We start from the raw sequence: 17696 nt of genomic DNA on the forward strand, positions 1-17696 counted from the left end.
TCCAGGTATTTGACTTGATAAAACTGTGGAACACATTCATAAAAGGCAGAGCCGACGTGAAGCGCGTCCGCAGCGTTGCGTTCTCTGGGTAATGCCTTGCTGCTGGAGAAACTCTCGCTGAAAGCGGGCGTTCGCTCCGGCGAACGCGCTCCCACCACCATCACATTAGAGAGTTTTAGTACTGCGTACGCTGCGTACGTGGCGGCGTTGCGTACGTAAGGACGCCACGTTCTGCGTAGTGCGCATGCGCAGACCGCAACGTGCACGTATCGCGTTACGTACGCAGCTGCTACGTACGCATGCATGAGATGCGTGCGTGCGTACGTATGAGGTGATCGCGCCGCTCTCGAACTAGTTCGCGACAGCGCGAGATTTCGTTTTGCAAAATGGCGGCATCGAAAGCAAGCACCGACCGGCTCTGTGGCTTGAAATATGGACATAATCTGGCTATAACACTTGGATTGGCTCACATTGGCTGTCAACAACACGTGCTTCTATTTTGATCTACCAGATGGCGCAACACGCTTCACGCTCGTTACGTACGCGGGTACTACGGCGTACTAAAAGCCCATTAGTGGCAAACGACGCCACGTAACGCAAGGCGCTTGCGTGATGCGTACGTAGCACCATTCCGCAGTACTAAAACTCTCTATTGACGCTACAACGCCCCGTTGTTGCCAGCGTTTGATATCGCTATCGTAAGTATTCACCTTTTCATAAACGCCTCCCTGGGCGCCGCCATAGCCCTCCTTGGGCTGTGCAAATTGGCGCGTCCCCTCGAAAATGCACTGACAACGCTGCCTCCTTAGCCTTTGTACTCCCGCGCACAGCCCATCATGGCGGTGTTTTTTCCTTCCTGTGAAAAGGTGTATATTCTAGACAATATAATATCGCGGCTAACTCGCAAGGCATCTAATGACGCGTGTGCTCGGGTGCGACGCTGCATGCGAACGTAACTAATAACAAAGCCAATGCAGACCGCTCATGACATCACTTCCGGACGGTTTTTTGATTCTCCAAACAGCGTTCGCTGTAAAAAGAAAGCTACACTTAAAAACAAAGAAACTTTATAACAATTTGATTTTTGAGTCCCCCTCCCCCTTTCAAAAAAAAAAAAAGACTTTGGAAACTCGATAAGGCTGGCCAATTTTAGGTGAACAATAAAAGTAGGCTTCTTCGCAAATATTTATTCAAAGTTTTCTGCAAAGTATTAGCAGGAAACATCAAACACTCACATAACAACAAGTTCCGACGCTCTGCATAAGCAATACAAAAAAAAAAGAAACAGAAAAACATGTACTCATAATTCGTGTGCTCAGGACTATTTGGCGAAACACGAAAACGGAGATAAATACGGCTGGTCTGCAAAACTGAACACTTATTCATCATCAGGATAATGAATAGCCGAAAAATCGCTCTAGTCTCACAACTTCGCATTTTGATTTTGCCAAGGTGAAATTGTGGTTACTTTCTCACTGAACACATAAGTATACTACCTAATAATAAAATAATAATATAATGACGTAAATGAGAAATACAGGCAAGGAGTGGTCTTCACGTTTCCATGTCGATAGGTCGAGAACGATACAAATGGCGAATGTAACACCGTATTGGAGCCAGTGGAGAATGGAAGAAAAATCAAGCAGGACAGTTATCACATTGTGACCATCGCAGGACTCAAAAGAAGGACTCACACAAGACAAGGAGGGAAATAATGAAATCAATGTAGAAATAAGCTGAGCACTTTCAAATATAAAATAATTTTTTTAAATAACTAAAGGAGTTGAGTTCGTATATGAAACGTTTCTAATATTTTTGTACCTATGATGACTGACTTTTCTAATGGTACTCTATCCCGAAACACGAAATGCCACTTTCATTGTACAAATATATGGTCTTCTAATTCCCATAATTTCGCAGCTGTTTACCCGTTCGTATAGATGCGTGTTTTGAAAGCTTCCATTTTTAATCATTTCGCCACACAGTGGCTACTCTGTTTAGATTAAAACTGATGTAGCCGTATTTAGAAGCAGCATGCAGGCTGTGCGGTCCACAATTACAAATGAACCCTTACGTAAAATGTCGTCGAAAGAGAAGGTGTTGGGTAATCCTGCTTACAGGAATGTTACTTGCGAAGTTGACGGACCACAACCGAGGAGCGCTTTCCAACACGAATACATTTATGCACTCAGCCACGAGTATGCGATGGCGTTCGCCACGCAACAGCGCAGCAAACATTCTTCCCTGCGCTCTATTCGTTCAGGAACTGGTGAATACGATGAAATAAAGCTTTTTTTTTAATGAGCAGACCAGTAACACGACGTTCGGACAGCATACGTGCGATAAAAAAATAATTTGCATAGATGTAATACTGTGTGTAGGATAAGCGTTCTTGCCAGCACTTGCAAATGTCGTCATTAAACGCGAAATACAGTCAGGCACAACAGCAGTGCGATCCTTTCGCATGCGCGTTCGTAACTCAGGAGACATTATGGATGTAAGAAGGTTCTTTTTTTATTATACACTTCGTTTTCCTCCTTTGCCACATGCTGCACAACACCGTCATTGCGTAGTTCATCAGAGATTCAAACACCACCAGAGAACTACTTCTAAGACAGGCAACGAGTGGATGTTTCTAAGAAGCAATGGTCTAAACTCTGTGAGAGTTTTGGCTAAGTTTCTGCATTTTTTCGTGCATCACAATTATTCTGCAAGGAAATCGGTAATGCTCTGTACATTTCATCTGACATAAAATCGACTTGTTCAACCGTTTCTTCGATGAACTTTGTTCGCCGGTTGACGCACCGCCGAACAAAGCCTGCTTTGTCAAATCGCAGTTTAAAAACAGCTATCTTGGAGCTTTTTCTTTCATTTGTTTGATTGTTGGTCGCACTATTTCACGCACTCACACCGGCAGACCAGATACTTACGCATTATACTTACTGTACGTTCTACGCATGACGACAACACGCCATCGCGAGACATATTTAGGGAGACCCAGCCTAACGGGATGGAGAACCCATTTTTTTTTCAAGCGCTCATCATATCCCCTGTACAATAGAAGCTGAAGCTACGTACATCTACATAAATTATTCGTGATCAAGGTTCACAGCCAGGGTATAGCATATCGATAAAATTTTTTCCTTATGTTGCTATAATAAGTGTGTTGAACCACCTAACAGCAAAACAAAATACCCTTAAACTGAAGCTTCCGAGGTAAAGCTACAATAATAATTTTAAAAAAGAAAAAAAAACAAATAAAATCCATTTAAAGGTGCACGTACTATAGGCAGCCATTGTATTCTAGCGCTCCCAAGTCACAACACGCACTGATGCAAGTTGTGCTAGTACGCAAATAGGGTCTTCGCTCAAACAAGCGCTTTGCAAATGCACTTGACTTACCGTATAACATTAGGCGCAAGGAATCCATAAGAACATGATTCCTGTTCGACAGCAATTGCAGTCGAGCTCAGGAGTGACACGCGGTTCGTTTACACGCACTCGACAATAGCGGCGCTGCAGTCTGGCGCACGTTTTCCTCTCGGGGATCATGTAAATGCGAGTGGATCTCATTGAAACGAAGGTTGACAACACTCGACACGACTCGCTCTGGCCCCAGTTAGAATAAATTACCGCAGCTCTACCACTCTTCTGTTACCGTTACTGATACAGCCTACTGCCACATAGCCGTGGGCAGATGATCGCACACCATCTACTAGTACGTGACTACCAGGCACTTCTGCGTGCAATGGGATACCAAGATGAAAACGACTCAAGGCAACACCCACCTTCGCAAGCCCCACCGCGTAGTCAACAAGTTGTCACATCACCCCCTCTCTTGATAAAAGTTGTGCGACCGACTGGGCATGCGAAGAACTTACGGCACATGCGCAGTTCGAAAGAAGCGTTAGCGACAACACTAACGGTAGCTTTCTAACTTCACTGATAGCCTAACTCAATGGTATCCGTGATGCCCGTCACCCACGGGAGCGACGACCAAGGTGTGTTGTGGTATCGCGTCCACGTAGATGGGCACTTCGAGTTGCTCCTTGTCTTGTTGGCTGTTGTGGACTATGTGTTCAGGGGCATTCGAGTGGTACAGCGCGTGCGCCGGGTGGTGCGTCTTCGTGCCGGGTTCATTGGTCTTGACAATGGCTCGGAAACCGTTGCTGTCGGCCACGTACTCGACTCGCCGGTAGATCCCGTGCGCGTCCGTGAATCCGTACGAGCCGCGCTTGGTGTTGTACTCGTCGCCCACTTCGTGCCGGTGTTGCGTGTTGCCCCAGGCGTCCTTGATTTCGTAGCCGAACTTGTATGGCTGTGGTTTGTACTGTGAAGAAAAAAAAGTGATAATGTGCAACAGTTTAGGATCATTTGCGGGTGTACACAATCTGTTATTGAGAAACAAAACACAGAATATACCTAAAGCCTTATCTTTCGAAACAGATGAAGAAGGCACTGGGAAGCGACGGAGGAGGCTAACCTCAGGAAAGGTGACAAACGCCGTGGCTCAAGAGACAGGAAGTTTACTTCCGTGCTGTGACACTTTCTTTTTTTCGGGGGACACGTATGGGTGGGGAAGGAGAAGGGGAAAGTTTGATTGCAGAGCGGAAGAGAAATCACTCTGGCGTGAAAAAGCTTGAGCCAATTTTCTGTTATACTCTTGTGAGCGTAACTTTGAAGATTTGCACTTAAACTTTTTGCAGTGTTTGTACCGGTGTACTTAAGGCGTTGGCTCCCGAGTGGTACCTATAGAAACACAAACTCGGCTTCAGTTTCTCTGTTTTCTTTCTGTGTTCCTTTGCATTCGCCCGAGTGATCACGCATCCGAAATTCCGGGCACTATCGTTTTTAAAGTTCTGTAATGTCTACGACAATGCAAGCATGTTTTATTTCTACAACAGTATGATAACGCATTCGCGAGCGCACTAAATACGTGTACTCGTTCTACCTCCTTCTATACGTTCTGCGAAGTAGTTTGACTAGTACGTTTCGTTCTGTATCGTTCCTAATCCTCTCGTCGGCGTATGATATTGCTACGTGCCAGTGCATGGAGACGAAGAAGAAGACAGGCGCGAGCTAATTTCTGTGGCTGGTGCTGCTTGCTTAACCAGCTGTAAATACATCTCTGACTACCCCTCCGAGTCGGTCTCCTTCTCGTAACATATTTGGGGGAGGTGCTGGGTATCGATCCCAGTACCTCCATTCACTATGATAAACCAAGTATAAAAACAGCGTGGAGGACGGGCTCAGTCCGACTTCACTTAGTTGACCACTCTCAAAATTGGGGTTGTCAACCAATTTTTGATAAATGTGTAGTCATGGGGTGCTATATCGAGTAGCATCAACGTGAGATCAGCAAAGTATTTTACGTTGAACAACATGATGTTTCTTGTGCTATAGCGTACCATAAATTGCGTTTCACGTCTGTCAAATTAGATATTTGAGTTGCACTGATGTGACAGGTTCTTGATAATGTTTGCCGTATGGCCTTTATCACATGTATGGATGTAAAAACAGCGCGAAAATATAGACAAAGACAAAAGAAGAGATGACAAAAATATGGACAACGACAGAAGAGACTACAAAGCATTTTGTGGTCTCTTCTTCTGTCTTTGTCTATATTTTAGCGCTGTTTTTATGTCCAAGCATGAAGTGCCAACTATGCCAACTTTCGCTTCTAGTGCTTTATCACACGTACGTGCACTTCCGATTACGTTTCGTGGTTTTGGTGCAGACACCTGTGTCCTTTCTATTGACGTAGTTTTGCAATATGCATTGGCTGTTAGTTCAGCGTCATGTTCGTGTACCTCTTCAACTTTCGTCCTTCAAGCTGTGTCTATTCTTCGTCAAGTTTATTCGATTCAATCTAATACCATGCAGTACCAACCATCCCAATCAAGCACACTGTTAAAGCATATAATATTCAAGGTTGCGACGGCTGATGCAATGCACCCAGAGTAACTCGTCAACGTCTGTGCAATCTACGCCGTGCGCTTATGCCCCTCTACCCATCTTCTTTCAAGCATCGCATTCCTTATCACAATACGGAAGGCTTGCTGCAACGTTCCGTGCCGCTTCCTTTGGCAAAGCGACAGCGTCGGCGAGCTCGGCGCTATACAGGCGAGTAACAAGAGACTCCGCAGCATCGCTTACGTAAACCTGTTGCGTCGCAACGTAGGTCGGAATAGCTCCATGGCCGAGGTACCCCGCTTGGACAGCGAGGGCGCACAGGGAAGACGCCAGCAACACTGTGAGCTGCGAAACAAAAGTAGGACAAAAACGGTAAAACAACGCCGATGCTTTACACGATAGCTGGTTTAGCAAAATCAATAAAACGAAGAAGTAAACAAAGCGAAAGAAAAGGAAGTTGCGGCTGAAGTTCTGTAACAAGCCCGTGCAGCTTCGGTTGCTCAAAAAAGAACGGCACTGAACAATGCTTGGAGCAAATGAAAGTGGGTGTACAGGTGAGGTGACAACGCAAAGGAGAGAGCAAAAGATAACCATCATTTGCCTTTGTGATTAAGGTAAAATTTAACCAGACTTTCCTTGTTTGCATATACCACAGAGTGATTTCCTCAAAAGACAGTAACCCACGCGGCAAGGCTGAGGGCATGTAGGAAGAAGTAAAGGAAGGTTACTCTTTACCTATACACAACGGAAGATCTTCGGTAAATGTTTATTCACAGTCTTCGCGCATATATAGTGTAGAAGGATTTCCTCAAAAGATGTCGTCCGGGTGGCCGAGCCTAACTTACTCGAGGAAGTAAGTCACTGTTTTAAGAAGCTATGTGGCCTTCCGAGCCCCATAGGAACAACGAGACTAAATGCGCCTGAGCAATGCGTATCGTCAAGCAGTGCGCGTTGTATACGAGTACGAGAGTTTTTTTCCGGCGATGCCACGAATGTGCATTGCACCGCAGTATATAGAAGCCTCCGTTTCAGCACACAGTGTTTACTGTGTCCGCTTGCGCACCCCTGTGTGCACTGTAAAAAAAAAAAAAAAAGAAGATAGACACTATAGGCTCCTTTTTGTTTTTTTCTGAGTCCTAATATACTACGTTAAATACTATCGTTAACGACATACCCGAGCTTTTTTCAGAGATCACTATACTCTTTTCGGATATTGTGAAACTCAGAACGAAACTCAATGCTCCCGTGAAGCGAGCGAATACGTGTGGCGAATGTATGTGTGCAGTCGGCATGCAGTCACCGGATAGGTGCGGAACATTTCGCCGGATGGTAATAGTATAGGGGCAGTATACGAGTAGCTGCGCATGCGCAGACGCAACGAAGACGCGCACGCACGTGCACGGACAATATGACACCGGATGGGCACGCCGGCGTCTCTTCTATACGGGCGCCAACCCAGCGAGCGCGTGATCTCTGCAGCTTTCTCAGAGATCGACTGCTCATGGCTCTCCCATCTTGCGCCTTTTACCCAGCAGAACGCGCCACACGTTTACACGCAGCTTAGAAGGATGGCAGTTTGAGCTGGTCGGTTTGACTTGACGATAGTAATAGCGTGAGAACAGAACGACGACAAAGAGACAAGAAGGACACGAGATGGTTGGAAGTTAGCGCTCGTGTCTTTCTTGTCTCTTTGTCGTCGTTCTGTTCTCGCGCTATAACTATCATCGTTTTACATGCAGTTTTCTGAAACCTTACATCACCTTTTTACAGCGTAAGTGGACCTTACTCTTAGCGGACGTGAATCGCATAAACAAATTCGATGGTTTTGATTTATTTATATTGCTCTCAAGCTGAGTGCTTTCCTGCCTGTCTTTATCTACAATTTTGGCAAATAGCGGCTTCTTGCAAGCTAAAATGTGAAATCTGTTGCAGTTGCTGAGAAAAAGAAAATGCAAACGTAAAAAGAAAATATGTAACGCCCCATACTGCGAAGCAGCAGCAACTCTTTTTTTTCCCGATTGTGGCACTTTCAGTTGATTTTGCTCAACCTTGCTGCTAACACGATTGCCAAGACGCATTAATGAAACCTGAAATAGGAATAATTTCGGCACCGAGATGCCACATTTTCCTTGTTTACCCGCTGAGCGGCCCTGAAAAACGACATTCCTTCGTTGCATACTCCTCGGAAGAGCAACGTCCCTACCCACGCAAAATGACATAAGCAGCGCCTTACTACAAAATCTCCGATATATAGTATAGTGCACAGCGCAAGGACTGCAGCGAGGGATGCAACGTTCTAGACATATGAATCATGCTTGCTCTGAAGACCGAGTTCTCCCATGCCGCTACGCCTAAATCGACTACCTACGTCAGTGCGTCAGGAATGTTAATTCTTTAGGTTTTACACGGAAATATTGCACTGTGATCAAGAAGCTATAGTGACGGCCTCCGGCAATTTCGACCCTTTAGAATACCTTAACGTGCTCCTGAATTTAAGGATATAGACTGGGCACGTGGCGCGTAGGCAGGATAACTGCTGGTCATTAAAGGTGACTGACTCGATTCCAAGAGAAGGCAAGCGCGTGAGAGGGAGACAGAACGTTGGGTGGGCAGATGAGACCAAAGGTTTGCAGGTATAACGTGGCAGTAGCACAAGACCGGGTTGATTGGCAGAACTTAGGAGAGAACTTGGGAGTGCACTTAAACTGATTATGAAATTTAAGCACATGGGGATCTAGCGCATCGCGTTCATCTAAATGCGGCCACAGTGGCCATCAGGATTCGATCCCGTGACCTTCGGGTCAGCAGCAAATCAATGTAACAACCAGACAGATCACGGCGAGCTTCTCTAGAACGCCGCTCTATCAACTGCATTGACGATCATATCACAGAGGCAGATACTATAGGTGCTTAATATCACTCAGAAGGTTACTCGTGCTCTTATACCTTCATTTTTCCTTATGTTCATTATTATAGAGTTTGAGAATTGGGGGCCCAAGACACTGGCATCGATAACTTTAAGGCTTATTAATAATACCCCTTATGATGACAGGATACCACTAAATAAATTGGAACGCGTTTAACGCACGATCAAGTTGATGAAAGTACAAAAAAAACGTAACTGGACGGTTTCACCTTCACGTCAGAACGGGTATAGCCCGCCGTAGTGGCGAGTGCACTAAACATTTGGTGAGTGCATTCCTATGACCTTTTATTTGTACACATTATCACGGACGACGTGCTGAAAAGGGCCCCCGAAAATCTCGGCAAGCAGAACAGTTTACGGCATCAGCCACCCTATGGTAGTATGCGAGAGAAAGAACCCGTCAGAATACCCCCGTCGAACATTAGCTGGCTCTACATATATCGCTCTCAAAACATGTATGCATGTATCTCACCTTGTTCATGTCGGTTCTTCTCCGGAGATGCGCGAAAGTTTAATTCCCTCTTGCGGCAGCAGTTTCTCGGTGACTACTAGCGTAGTGGGTACACGTATGTTCTATAGGAGCATCCGCGAGAGGCCCGTATTGACTGACTGTCCAGTATCACAGCGGATGGGTCACCACCACCAACCAGCACGGAGTGCGGGGTCCAGAAGGCCGTATATAGATGCAAGCACGTCCCTTTTGAGCAATCAATCCCGAGGAAGCAATTTCGTTAGCTTCGTCCTTTCCTTCCTCGTCTGTCGGTGGGCGTGGCGCTTTTTCGGTTGCCGCTTCCGAGCGGCTTTCGGCGGTGAGAACGGTTCTTGTCAAAGACAAGGGGCCCTCGACGTGTCCTTATATACGGGCGGATCCCCCCCCCCCTCACCTGTCCGCTCGGTTGTATTCCTTCGGACAGAAGAGAGCCCCCCCCACAACACACCCGATGCGGAAGAACTGGGTCAGCGAACGACTACCGCCGGAGGATGGCCCGCAGCGGTTCGGCGATTCTCGCCCCCCTCGGTAGCATGTCCGCTGAAAGACCACCTCGTGGAGGCGAAAGTGGTCAACTCTCTCCTCAAACAGCTGCCTGTCTGTCGTTTGTGTTTACGTCCGTACTGTATCAGTATCACACGAGAATGTGCCTTTAATTTATGTTTTGTAATCTGGACAATCCAGCCGAAAATTGTATTATTATTATTATTATTATTATTATTATTATTATTATTATTATTATTATTATTATTATTCTGCGGCATTCAGATGAATTGACTGTGATTTGGTATAGAAGTAACGAGAAAAATGGACGAACCTACACACCGCTGCAAACACACTCTCGTCCCATAATCACCAAAACTACGGGAAGTCGTGGCATGCTATTAAAATTTTTACAATGCGTTGTCCCTCAAAGCAACGTCCAGCTTTAAAGTTTCGTTTTAATTGTTGAAGATAATGGTAGCGTGCGGAGATAATGGTTTGGTTTACAATTGCCAGCCTGCTTCTGCATCAACACCATCACCGTTGTGTCCTTCCAACAAAACTTTTATATATCATGGTAACTTACCCAAGTGCACTGCTATTAAGGTCGCTATATGCATGTCGGGATAATCCTATGCGTGTAATCAAATGTTTCTTTGGTAGGCTTCAGCAAGTTACTCCACCATTGACCTTGCCTGGCTCTGGGAGGGGGAGGGGGAACCCGTTACCGCTGCTATTACTCAATGCAACATAGCAACATATAGTAAAAATCTACATACACTAAGTAAAAAATAACACCACACGTTTGAGTCTGGTCGTGTACATTTAGCTTGATTGATAGAATGTACTGAGAAAACTGTATACTCTCTGTTTAATGGTGAAAAGGGGAAGGAGGAAATTTTCTTTTTGAAATGCGTAGCATTTCTTAGTGAACCAAATGCAATCTGACCATTCTTATCTATCTATCTATCTATCTATCTATCTATCTATCTATCTATCTATCTATCTATCTATCTATCTATCTATCTATCTATCTATCTATCTATCTATCTATCTATCTATCTATCTATCTATCTATCTATCTATCTATCTATCTATCTATCTATCTATTTGTCTGTCCATTCGTCCGTCCATTCATCCGTTCATCCAAAAATATGTTCAGTAGGACGCGAACGTATACAACGAAGCTATTTGGGGGTCACGACATGAATAACATGACTGCCCTATTTCGTACTTAAAAGATATCTTTTTCACCTGTCACGCGCGGCACATACCCACATACTGCACCCCGTGATGGGCGAGTGCGCACCACAGATGGTTCACGGTTAATATCACATCAGATTTTGGAAAAAACTGTCCCACAGTGTGAAGGAAAGCGTGTCACAGAAAGCGCCAAGCTGGGGTCGGCAGCGTTGGCGATGCGTAAAAAATCCCGATGAAAACAAAGAATAAATAAAAATCATGGCTCAAGCAGCACTCGCTTCTACGGGCATTGTGTTTGGGGTCAAGAATGCTACCACAGCGACACGCCATTGCTTCAATGTGTATCGAAAAAAAAACAATATACAAACGCCCCGTCAGAACGAAGTCAATTAGGTTGGCTATGTACTGAAGCTGAAGCGCGCACACTCGTAGGGACGCAGAGACCAGCGCTGACTAACAACAGATTTTCATTCAGTAAGGAAACAGAATAAAAATTGACCCCGTATCTGCATGTAATCTGCAAATGTCATCGAAAGTCGATAGTCTTGCGTGTAGAGAGAGTTAACAAAACATTAATTTGATGTTCTGCGCAAGAAATCGGTGAATGCTATTCTGAAGGCGCTGCGTTAAAGTGAGTGCCTCGAGCATGCAGCGGAGGCGAACGAGCGCATCAACTCACGTCAGACGTGAGAGATGAGCGCTATCTGGCAGTTTTCATGGAAAAGCGAAGCGAGTGGCTCTGAGACGGGTATTTATATATATATTGGGGCTGATTATCATTTTTTCAGCAAACGCAAATATTTTAGTGATCACAATGTTCAACAATAATGTGTTTCTCGTTCACTCATTGAGAATTTGTCGATGACTTTCAGTAGCTGAGTGTTCAAGTCAAACACGCGTTAGGGAAATCAGGAACTATACTGCTATTTATGCCTTGGCGAACGTGCATTGAATAAAATGGAGGCTACTATGGAGACAGCGTCAAAAGGGGTAAATATTTGCTTTCGTTCATATACGCGTATTTTCTTTGTATAGTATAATTAGTAATTTTTTAACGTCCTTTCCCATTGGAGTGATATATTTCATTATATTAAGGATATTTTCAAGCATTGGAAAATTAATAAAAGTTTTGTTTCTGTCGCATCTCTTTCCGAAAGTCACCCCGCTTTTTTGTTTACTTTTATAATGACTATTTGCTTTTTAGCTCAGTGCCGTACAACAACTTTGACAACAACTCAATTTACACGTAGACGTTTAACGCACAAACTAAAGCAAGAAAAAAAAATCTGGCATGAGCTGCTACTGCCTGACAGCTTCGCATGGCATTTATTCCCGCAATGCATGAGATATATGCAGAATATTTTAGTTGCTTTCTCTTATTTCGCAGTACTTGTTCCACATATTGGATTTCACTGAGCTGCATTATCACGTACAATACAAGTCTATGAGCCTCACTCGGCAGTTTGAAACACACAGAACTGCGAAATGCAGCCACAGTGCTTTCCCCGAGTTAATTAGTCTAAGAAAGTAGCTCTCTTTGCAATGTGCGATGTCGTTATGGTCCCTTACGACGTCTTCCTTAATTCCGCGATGTCTTTGCAGTGGCCAGTAAGGTGTGTAGCCACTTGGAATGAAGAAAAGAAAGAAAGCAATGAGAGAGAAAAGGAAGCATCAGCAGTGTGGCTACGACTCCACTACTACAGTGCAAAATATAATGCTTATGTTCGCCTGTCTTTTCCACGCAATGTTAATGCATCCTTTATCCAGGTCAACTGGAACCTCGTAAACAGTGATTCCGCTCAACCCAGAACGCTTCAGTAAGTATTACACCAGAGCCATCTACATTACGGAAAAGTTGTTTTTTTATTGATGCTTACTCTCACGCGAAGGCGAAGAAAAAAAGAAGTGATGCTAATAAATGACACGAAATGTTGCGGAAGTTAAACGGACACCGCCTGGGCGATTGCACCCGAAAAGATCAACCCCAAATGAGCCGTGGTATAACGGGTCATAAAAGCCAGCCGTTGGAATCGCCTCTCAAAGACACTGTGTATAGATTTTGGGCGCGACCCGCATTTAGCAACCGGGCACCCGAAGGATCGAATTCAGAGCGTGGACGCATAGATAAACATGATGCTACCGTGGCTCGCGTAACGCCTGACTACCCCCGTTTCTGAGACAGCTCGTTCTTCCCTTCATAAGATCTAAAGCTATGGTGCGCAACGGGCTGCCGCCGTTACGTCCAATAGACGTACGAGCTCCACAGAAGCGAATGCTTGCACTCCGTAACACCGGAACCACCAACTACATCTTTCCTTCCTCAACGAAAGCGCACGAAAAAAAGATCTACACGCCCGCACTGCGTAACACACCTGCACAAATTTCATCGCCGATATCACCTTATAGCACATGACGCCTGCATACCGCAGAGGCAAGCAGCATATCGAAGACCCTCGTTCATCCTCTTTATTGCCGCTTGCTACGGATGCAACAAAACGTCAAGTCACAGCCTCTTTTACAGCCGCGTGTAGACCACTCTTAAATTTCACGACCACCTACAGTCTTAAACGCCGTCCCCTATGCACCTCACGATTACTCTTTGTTTTCCTACTGCTCCCTTTATAGTCTCTTTTCCGCACCAGTGCGCAAAGTGGTTATTTACTGCCACTCCGCCGGAGTTAGGAAAGGTAAAGCGAGCGTCGCGGGTAAGTGAGCACGCGAAATGCAAGTTTTCTGACGTGCGGGCGTGAAAAGGGCAAGTGGTTGCCATGCGGCTGGGTGTGTGAAAAAAAAAAATCAAGCGAGGAGTTCGGCCGATAGGTGGACGCTGTCACTACATGCCGCCTGCATGCATCGGCGAGATTCTACCTTCGATACGAATGCGGAAACAGTGTTGCTTAATAAACGAGACGAAAAAAAAAAACAGAAACGAAAAGAATGCTATTTGCTTAGTATGAGAGAACTGAAAAATGGGGCGCTCAACAGTGGATTAGAAACCGCAGTATATTTGCACGCACGTCAGGGCCCACATGTAAAGAGGTCCGTGAAGGAACGCCTCTTTCTCTTGAACGGAATTAAGTCTCCTCGCAAGACGTCGCGATTATAGCGTGAGAGCACCGCGGGTTGGTCCAAGTATGCCACACGCACGATACGGCACTACAAGCCGTATCGGGAACAGTATCGAGCTGCGCACCGCGTGTGAAAGGCATCCGGGTGTCGATTTAGTCACGCACGTGAAAGCAGCTCGAGATAGGCGTTTTATAGGAGCGGCACAGAAGAGCTTCGACGGAAGTACCGTTTGTAAGGACGCTCTACATCTGTCGCCTGCGTCGCAGGATTTGTATGAAGAATAGCAAGATAATCTCTCCGGCTTTGAGACCACGAACAGGCAATGGAGGGGGATATCCCACGCGGAAGAAATGCATTTCTCTTAGTTTCAAACATTCCCCACTCGATACACAAGGGTAAAAGGATATACGTGAGTTGTTTTCCAAATGGCAGCTGTAAATGACGAGTTCACTCGCACGTACAGATCCCTCCCGCCTCTACAGGTGTGATGTTAAACGCCTGCGCAGTACGTGTTACGGTGTTTTCGTTCCTTTTCTGACTCACTCTGTTCGGCGGTGTCCTCAAAGGCATCGCGTGGTACGAAGCACGTTCTTGGAAAAATGACTTTGCTGACTCTCGTATCACAATTGTACGTAAATAAAGGGGAAATTCGCCGTTAGTTGGCTTCGGAAAACTACGGTGGAGGCCTCGTGAAGATATATGGAAGCTGCTAAAGGAGGATATTACCTTTAAATTATTGTATACATATGTTTGCTGTAGTACGTAAAATGTTTTCTTTATCCTCACTCATTCTCCTCTCTCCCGTGTTATTTACACGGGAGAGAGGAGAGGAGAGGAGAGGAGGAGAGAGGAGGCAAACTGGACTTAGTCAACTTAACCTCCCGACCTTTCTGGTATTTTTTTCTTCTCTCGTCCTTCATTTTATGCATGGCTGATTTGTCAACAGTGAACTTGAAACCTGAAATTTTGGTTAAATGACGTGAGAATCTGCACAGTATTACCATTCTTTCAAAAATTTAGACGCCCTAAATTGTAACTTATTTTATTAAAAGTCCCAAAGATGACGTATCAACAAAAAACTACACTGAAGATTAGTCCGAAATTCGCCTCACTGTGATACCAAACTACTTGTATTTTTAAATATAAAAGCACAAAAAAATGGGTCTAGTTAGCTCAAGTGCGTCAATAGTTTTCGTAGCAGCCCAGACGCTATGGCACTGCTGCCCTTCTTGGCTCGATGTGGTGGGTTCGATTTTAGCCACGGTGGCCTTATTCGGTTAAGTTCACATACACATACGATCTGTGTTTATGCTTTGATTCGGGGTATATCAAAGAGCCGTTCCTAGGTGATCAAAGTCTGTCTTTAACCCACGACTACATCACATGTCGTATGATCACATCCCGGCATTGGCACCTAATGCACTGAACTGTGCGCTATAGCCGCGCGTACCCTTATGTAGCAGGATTGCTTTACATTGTATTTCAAACGTGTTTTAACTTTGTTAAACTCTGTTTTATCTCTTTTTAACTCTGTTAAAAAGGTTTATAGCCGCTGAGAGTGAAGTAGTTTCTTTATGTAATTCCGTTCCTTTCTATAGTATTACGCCATTCACGGTTGGCTTATAGGGCGAAAACCTTGGATGCCCCACTAAACGTGGAAAGTGACCGTAGATTTCTTCGACGTCAACTCCGGTCACGAAAAAAAAAAAACTTTCACGTGATGACGTCACCCCAGGATGCCATCGTAACGTCATGGGGTGACGTAATGGGTGACTTCGGTCAAAGATAAGATGGTAACGCAGATACTGGAAAACCACATGAGGAGCAGAAAGCTCTCAGTTCCTCCTATGCCAGAGGCTGTGTAAAGCCTCGTCGGATTATGAAAATCAGTCTTGGGGCGAGATAAATACAATCGAGTGAGACTAAAAAGAAGGCGATTTTCGCCTTCCCGTCGTCTCATGAAAATACACGAGTGACCATGCAACATTTTGGGTTAGTTATGTATAGTAATGTAAATAAAATGCCACTCAGAACACTGGTGAAGCAAGAGAAGTAATGTAGCGTCGGAATAGGGGTATTTTGATGTCATTTCTGCACTTCAGCCAATCTAAGGAGAACAACCGATATAAAGAATCGTTGGACAAGTGCGTATACTACTTCGTGATAACTCATGTTTGACGCTTAGTAACATTTTCGGCGTTTCTCGGCCGCGCACTATCTGGTGACGTACGCGTCATTCTCGCAGGTCTAAACCGTCAATGCTACATCAGTCGGAGACAACGTCGTGTACATTTTAATGAAGGGGTTGTCCTTGAAAGCATATACGCTGCGAGCACAAGCGGGTCGCTGACGTAGGAGGTGAATTCAAAAGCAGGGTGGGACACTGGCGTCATTCTAACCTATTTTTTAAAAGCGACCCATTCTTAAGCGGACATAACTCGAGACTGTCGATCGGTTCGATTCATTCCAGGCGTCACACGTTAAACACCGGCTATGCATAACCTAATGAAACAAGTTTGAGTGTGTTTCACTGTTACTTCCAATTTTGTTTGTTTTGGAAATTCAGCTATCGCGAGAAAACTAGCACGTTCTTTCCAACAATAGTACATTTTCCCTCTTGCTTCGCGTATGTCCACAATCAACTCACTAAGCGATCTGTCCTATGACTCGCGGTGACAGCCTGCGTGCGTGAGAACGGTGACAATGTTATCGGCTTGTTTACAGCTTTCACCTAAGCATGGTTGGCTTTGCTTTTCGCTGTTGGCAGTGTCGCTTGCTGAAACATGTAGTAGCTTGGTTCAGTTTACCGTGACTGCTCTTGTAAGCTACGGTGAGGATAAGTTCTAGTAGATTGTTGGACTTTGTGTTCAGAGCTGCAAACAGTCAAGTCTCCCGGTGTGTCGAGGTATTGAGAGATAAAATTTGAAGCGAGGTAAAAAAAAAAAAAGAATGTCCCCGAGAACTTCTTCACAAGTTTTGTATATAGTAATGGTTTCTGAGGGTATTTTACTTGGGCTACTTATTCACAGTGTTTTGTAAAATGACAGGGGCTGCATTTCACTCTGATATAAGCAAAAACAAAGTCTGATAACCTTGTAAGCATGTGGAAGAAATAATCTGAAGAAACAGTGTCATTATTTTTTAAAGAGATATCTCCTACGCAATATTATTCGCAATGCTTGATCTTGATGTGCGCTAGTTCGCAACGTTTCACATCGTGCGGCATTTCAAGCTCGAAAGCTTGATTTAGGGCCTCTTGCTTAATAGGTATTCAGTACGTAATTAGCAAAAGTGTAAGATATGAGAATATTTTTTAAGTTGCATCACATTGTCACAGACAAAGTTGTGAAAGTACTGCCTGTGACTCGTTTATCAGACCAGTACACGTACGCGCTGAACTGCAAAGAGAATAGGCCGCATTCAAAACGCTATTAGTTCGTAAGTCCGCTAACGTGTGCGGCACGAAATTCTAGGAATATTTGCAGCATCCTGGTTTGAATAAAACGAGGTAGATGAATAACTTTAATATTATGCTTGCCATGCGTGTTTTTGATAGTAACAGTAACAATAATTGGTCTTTTATATATACGTCCCAAGACCTCGATATGATTA

General features: G+C 44.7%; 1 protein-coding gene across 1 annotated transcript; it reads right to left on the reverse strand.

The window, feature by feature from the left end:
- Positions 1-1167: 1167 nt before the first annotated feature.
- Positions 1168-9668, reverse strand: LOC142805354 (cuticle protein 10.9-like). The gene is made up of 3 exons (XM_075891178.1): positions 9312-9668; positions 6157-6258; positions 1168-4330 (listed from the first exon to the last, which is right to left on the reverse strand). The coding sequence occupies exons 1-3, from the start codon at positions 9318-9320 to the stop codon at positions 3956-3958; spliced, it is 486 nt and encodes a 161-aa protein (XP_075747293.1). The 5' UTR covers positions 9321-9668; the 3' UTR covers positions 1168-3955.
- Between the last annotated feature and the right edge of the window lie 8028 nt (positions 9669-17696).

The sequence above is a fragment of the Rhipicephalus microplus genome, chromosome 1, assembly GCF_043290135.1.
Source record: "Rhipicephalus microplus isolate Deutch F79 chromosome 1, USDA_Rmic, whole genome shotgun sequence".
Lineage (NCBI taxonomy): Eukaryota > Metazoa > Arthropoda > Arachnida > Ixodida > Ixodidae > Rhipicephalus > Rhipicephalus microplus.

Bases quoted from the DNA above. Each gene is read 5' to 3' on its own strand.
- LOC142805354 (XM_075891178.1), bottom strand. The intron at 4,331-6,156 runs GTAAGCGATGCT...TTTTCTTCACAG, and splicing joins TTGCGACGCAACAGGTTTAC to TACAAACCACAGCCATACAA.